Source organism: Sesamum indicum, linkage group LG3 (genome assembly GCF_000512975.1).
Source record: "Sesamum indicum cultivar Zhongzhi No. 13 linkage group LG3, S_indicum_v1.0, whole genome shotgun sequence".
Lineage (NCBI taxonomy): Eukaryota > Viridiplantae > Streptophyta > Magnoliopsida > Lamiales > Pedaliaceae > Sesamum > Sesamum indicum.
Window position 1 is genome coordinate 9,940,961 of NC_026147.1, and position 6,035 is coordinate 9,946,995.

The window sequence follows — 6,035 nt, forward strand, 5'->3', positions numbered from 1 at the left end:
TCGTGGTGTGCACTGCTACCTACCTTATCCGACTTTTCTAAAACCCAACAGACACCACTGCCAGTACTGTAGACTGTAGAAGCAGCAGTAGGGTTTTAGCTTTCCGAGAGGAAGGAAGCAAGCGGCCATGGAGGAGCAACCACCACAGGAAGAGAGTAAAAAGAACAATAAGAAGAGTAAAAGGATGATGCCGAGCCCTCGGGAGCTTGTTTCCCACTACGAGAAGCAGGGGATGGAAACTCAGGAGGCCTCCCTCAAAGTCATTCAGGATTTACAGGGAGCCCTCTTCAGGATGATTACCGCCAACCGCAACCGCAACCGCAACTCCAATTCTCCAGACGTCACCTCCGCCAAGCTCGACGCCATCCATTCCCGCCTCCTCCATCTCGAATTAAAGCTAGATTCCAAGCCCAGTTATCCGCAGTCCCTGGCTATAGGCGTCACCTCTGCCGGCGTTTGGAACGCCGCCCTCCACCTCTGGAACTTCGTTCGCCAGGCTACCTCTTCCTCTCAGTCCTCATAGTCCTACCATTGCCCTTAATATCCCAATTGCAGTTGCTGTACCTAGCAAGGTGTTAAATCATTTCTTGAAATTAATATAGCTCAACCATGCCCCATTGCGGACGTGAGTATTAGATTTAAAGGCTTGACTTTTCTGGCTGGTCCTTAGGTGGTACCGGTTTTTCTTGCTGGTATTTCCCCGTATGTTTTCTTTTCTCTTTAATATAATGTTATCACCATAATCACTCCAAGAATTTAAACGCCTCTCATCTTGTCCCAAAATGAAATTGTTAAGCGTGCTGATGGTCACCTTGGCATGTTAAACATTAGTTATCATTGATTCTTATCTAAAACTCAACTGGTTATCCAAAAGCTCAGTGTATGTTTAGTTTGCCATTCGTCCCATCAAGATCATGGTAGGTTTATTTATCAGTTGCCATTTTCGCATATCAATATAGATTTATATCAGAGGCTGGAAGGAGCTGATACTATGAGAAACGTGTGTAATTCTCATTCTTTTAGCCCATGCCATGTTCTTGGCAGTGTCCTTCAACTTGAGAATGATTCATCGGTAAATTAAAGTAAATCTTCTGTTATTTCTGGTGGCCGGGTATCAATTTGTTGCTGTTGGAGATGACAGTATTTCGTGCCTCAGCCTCCCATATGTGGTAAATGGCCCGCTCATACCATGTTGAACTCTGCTTCTCTTAAAAGTGGTGGAAGAGCAGTGCATAAATAGGGACTGATACTTGAACCATACCAAGAGATGGGCGATGATGTGGATAGAAGTAAGGCTATCCATTGGTTCGTCCTCAACTCCACAGAATCAACATTCACTGAAGGTTCATGTGCAGCAATTCGCTTTTATATTAGGTGGCCTTTTCGCATTCTTGTTTCATATGTTGTCTTCAGTTTTAAGTTGGACTCAGGTCATAGGCATATTTTCATCTGATACAGGACTTCCATGATCACTATATTAGTACACCAATATATGGTTGTCTCGTGTCATAACCACTAACCACTATCCAGAACCTTTGGATGCCTCCAGTGAAAGCACTTGTGTTCCAAATGTAACAGCATAACAATTTCAGGACACCAGTGTCTCCTCCGGTCGGTTAACCTTGCCCTTAACTCCTGAAGTTAAATGAATGAACTACACATATCTCAAGCAAATGAACCAAGTAAAACCAGAAAATTAAATAAATGGAGGAATCTTCCGAGTAGCACGACCAAAACAATCACTACATGAACATAAAGGTCCAACTACAGGCCTTCCAACGGTGTTGAATTCGTAACCTGATTAAGCTGGAAACTGGCTAGCGATCTCTCAGCTTGGGAGATTTTAAAAATTTTAAAGCAGAAGGTGAGAAAGGATGCAATGCAATCTTTAATGCGCAGAGAGCACTAGTTAAGCAAGCCATATGCAAAAGTGAAGCCATCTCATCAATTTTGTGTCAATCTGAGAAAGGATGCAATGCAATCTTTAATGCGCAGAGAGCACTAGTTAAGCAAGCCATATGCAAAAGTGAAGGCATCTCATCAATTTTGTGTCAATCTACACCAATTGCAGATAGCATCACATGGATGTATCATGTAGATAAAAAGTTCTCGAGAGGGGTCCGGAAAAGAAGTCGTGAGTTCATTCTTTAATATATGTGTTAATTGCAAAAACTGACCTGTAACTTAGGGAGTAACATTTTAAAACCTCTAAGTTTGACCCTGGCAATTTTGCCCCGTAACTTTAAAAAATGCGACAATTACTGCCCTCCGACTAAATCTGAACAAATTATGGACAATTTCACTCCTTTATAGTTGTAAAAAGAGCAATTTAGTCCTGTTTCACTATTTTAACATTTTGTTGCATCATGTTCACCTAGAATGGTATCAAGGCTTGAAATTTTTAATCAGACATTGGTCTTAATTACTGAAGAAAGGAGTTGTCTTGTGTCACAGCTAGCCACCATGCAATGAATTATGGATCAAATATTCCATCTCAATATGAGCAGAAAATGCAGTACGCCACAATGCAATGAATTATGGATCAAATATTCTATCTCAGAGCTAGCTAGCCACAGTATATATCGATAGATGACCAGAATGCAGCTTGCCAACATAATATAGCAGGAGACAGTTGGGCTCATGATCAGTAATTCAAACAAGTACTCTTCCATTAAACATTCCATGTATGCCCTTAAAAAGAACAATTGACATGAACTGTATGCATATAATAAGTGCATATACGAGTTAAACCACACAAACTTGAACATATTCAAAACAAAATTTCCATCCCATACTATATATATATACGCTAATAATTACATGAAAGCAGATTAACTCCTAATGTTTGGCTCAACCCGTTTGGAATTGGGGCTTGGACGGATTTCAAAATCCGCTAGGCAGGTAATATATAGTATTAAACTGCATATGCACATATATCAGAGGCTCTACCCTCCTCGTTCATTACGCCAGGTGTAGAGATCTGCTAGCTAGTACCATGTCAGGCAGATGATCAGACCCAAGTGCCCTGGAACAAGGGGCGAGTTGAGGCTGCAGTCTCCCCGAATGTTCTGATCAGATCAGAGCATTCAGCATCCTGTAATTGTTCCGTCGTCTTCAACTCGAGGCCCAGCTCTTGTTCTATGTCGTCAGAGGCCGATATCAGCAGAAACTCGCAGCCTTCATAGTTGAGAAGATCAGGTGGGTCGGCTGGGTGATAAAGGCGATGCCCGAACAACCCCTGCAGGTGGGCTGGAAATGCTGCCTTCCGCTTCTTCTCTAGTCCCCTGAATTGTGCGGCGCGTTGGTCAGGGTTCTTTATCTGGAGAAGGAATGACGCTTGGCGTGCTATATTGAGGGCTTTCTGCGGTTCCTCCTCCTCACCTTCTGGTGGGAATTCGAGCTTGTAAACCAAATGCGTATGCATGCTGCTGCTTCCAGGATTGTGCTTGAGGATCCTGTATATGCCTTCTCCGACAGCTCTTGAATCGGGCAGGTGCCTGTGGCCTTTTGTTGCTGTCTCATATTCTTCTGCCATACACATATCCAAATTGATTAATTAATTAATTAACCAGTTTGGTAGTATAATCATAATATATAATATAATCCGTGGATGGCCATATATGGAAACCAGCTGCTATAAATATATATATATATATTATATAACCTCCTCTTAGAGCAGCCTTAACGTGTTCGATTTCGGTGGTGACCATCTCGACGAAACCCCAATAAGGTCTGGTCTTTTTGGAAGGATCTGGAAGGCTTTTACGTCCCATAACTATGAAACGAAGCAGCGGTTGTTTCTTAAAGTTTACCGGGTGGCTGCCATGGCCGCCTCCTTGTTCATGTTCATGTTCATGTGTATAATTGGTTTCATCATGATGAGCAAGCCGTCGACGCTTAGCGCCTTCCTTGCCGGAGTTGGGGTCTTGTTTTTCCTGAACGTCCGTCTGCGCAGAGTAGGGGCGCAGAAGCAGGTAGAAGCGTTGCACGTCTTTCGCTCCACGCGCTTCTTCTTTATCAACTTTAGGCCTATAGAAGAAGAATATATCTCCTCTTTCCTATATATCAATCAAGTACCAAACAACAAGAAGGAATTAACATCAGAGAGATTAATTAATCAACTCAATTGTATCTGGGAAATTAATAAATATTGTTACTCGCTATTTAGTATTTTATTTACCTGAATCTCAATGCTTGGGCCAGCAGGTCTGGTCTTGGTTTCGTCCCCTTGTCCCATTTTGCAACTACTGCTGCTGAACAGCTAGTTAACTACGTACGTCGTCATCTCTCTTCTGCTTCTTATAACGATGTACTTTGAGTTGTGTATTGTATTGATGACAACTGACAGATATGGGAATTCTGTCTCCACGTACGCTTCGCCTTCGCGTTATCGCTCCACGTTTCCCTCAACTTCTTATTTATCTTCTCGGCTAAATACAACTTAATTAATTAATTACCCTTTCCAAATATGTATACCCGTTTATATATAAAATCAGATCTTTCATATTACACCTTTTATTTTATTTAATATATAAATACTATACAAATATGATCCTAATCATTTGGAGATTACTCTGATATACATGCCAAAATTTCCTCCTAATCATTTGGATTTAACTACAGATATCATATATTTTTAATTTTATATTTTGCATAGCAAAAGTTACATGGTGGGAGGGAAGGCTGACTCATGAGACTAATTAAGAATTGGCAGAAAAAGAAAAGAGTAACTAGTATAAATATGTTATACCTGCAAGCATTTGGACGTAATGTTCTAGCTAGCTTGTGCAAGCGCACACCAAAATGTCTGTATTTACTTCCCTCCTAAGTAGCATATAGAAATTAAGGGTACATTATCATTAATCTACTGACAAAAAAGATGCTTGAACTGGCGATGTATCCAAGGATTTATACAAAAAAAAAATAAAAATAAAAAAATTAATTCATATCCAGATTAATTAATTAATGCACGGAAGTAAGACATGAATGATGAAGAAGGAATTCATCATGTCAATATAGTTTTAGGTAGGATGGAATGGTGATGAGGTAGTTGTTAACTAGTACGTATTGTGGTATATGAATTAATAATTAATCAAGGGATGACTCTTGAACTTGTTCGATCTTGTGCACTGCCTCCTCCAAATCCCACCTCTTTTCCGGATCCTCTTGGCAGCAAGCTATTCCAATCTGTAAAAGCTTCTCCATTTCCGCCCTGCACCTTTCCGTGCTGATTTCCATTTCTTTGTCGAAAACTTTAGCCCTTTCTTCCCCAACAATGGCATTGATCCATGCTGTTAAGTCGGCAGTGGAACCTTGTGCAAGAAACTTGCCCGTCAGGATCTCTAATATCAAAATCCCCAAGCACCACACATCGGTTTTCTTGGAGGTACGTCCGTGTTGTGCATATTCTGGTGATTTATAAGCCACCAGTATTTGGTGGACTTGGTTGGGGTTCACCACTGGCGCCAGAGTGTAGTCCATGAGCAGTGGGTTGAGGTCTTTGTCTAGAAGCACGTTTGAGGATTTGAGGTGGCCGTGAGGGACACTTAAGCTGGGAAGCTCGTTATGAAGATGAACAAGCCCCTTGGTCACGCCTTTGATGATCTTCAACCTGTTTGGCCAGTTAAGACCTGGCTTCTCCACTGTGTGTTTACTGTGAAGGCGGGCAGCCAAGCTCCCATTTTGAACATAGTCCAGCACGAACAGCTTCTCATCTTTGCGATACAAATAGGCCACAAGAGGCAGCAGATTGGGGTGTGCCAGTCTACCCAGCCTTCTCATGTGCTCATGAAAGTCTTCCTTTCCTACGCTGTTCATTTGTTTGAACCTCTTCACTACCACCGCATCTCCGTCCACCAGAACTGCTTTGTAAGACGCCCCAAAGTTGCCACTTCCCAGCACTTCCGCCGATGCCCTCATCAAGTCCTGTAAGTCAAACTTGGCTCTGTCTTCTCTTACAAACGACAGCTTACCTGACTGTTGCTCTGATTTTCTGGTGGTGGTGGTGGGGGGGGTTGGGGTGGGGGTTGGAGGTG

At 42.1% G+C, this 6,035-nt stretch overlaps 3 protein-coding genes across 4 annotated transcripts in view; 1 reads left to right on the plus strand and 2 right to left on the minus strand.

The window, feature by feature from the left end:
* On the plus strand, positions 90-859 carry LOC105157940. Its single transcript, XM_011074484.2, has one exon. The coding sequence runs from the start codon at positions 128-130 to the stop codon at positions 521-523; it is 396 nt and encodes a 131-aa protein (XP_011072786.1). The 5' UTR covers positions 90-127; the 3' UTR covers positions 524-859.
* Positions 2,684-4,316, minus strand: LOC105157942. Of its 2 annotated transcripts, none has more exons than XM_011074487.2 (3): positions 4,181-4,316; positions 3,665-4,058; positions 2,684-3,525 (listed from the first exon to the last, which is right to left on the minus strand). In XM_011074487.2, the coding sequence occupies exons 1-3, from the start codon at positions 4,235-4,237 to the stop codon at positions 3,011-3,013; spliced, it is 966 nt and encodes a 321-aa protein (XP_011072789.1). In that variant the 5' UTR covers positions 4,238-4,316; the 3' UTR covers positions 2,684-3,010. The 2 variants fall into 2 exon arrangements, with proteins under 2 accessions (XP_011072789.1, XP_011072788.1); XM_011074486.2 differs by having other exon boundaries at positions 2,687-3,528; positions 4,181-4,312.
* The window catches only part of LOC105158095 (pollen receptor-like kinase 4), a 3,046-nt gene continuing 1,718 nt past the window's right edge, over positions 4,708-6,035 (minus strand). Inside the window, exon 3 of the mRNA XM_020692494.1 lies at positions 4,708-6,023. Coding sequence (XP_020548153.1) covers positions 5,089-6,023 — 935 coding nt within the window. The 3' untranslated portion in view covers positions 4,708-5,088. The remainder of the gene's footprint in view (positions 6,024-6,035) is intronic.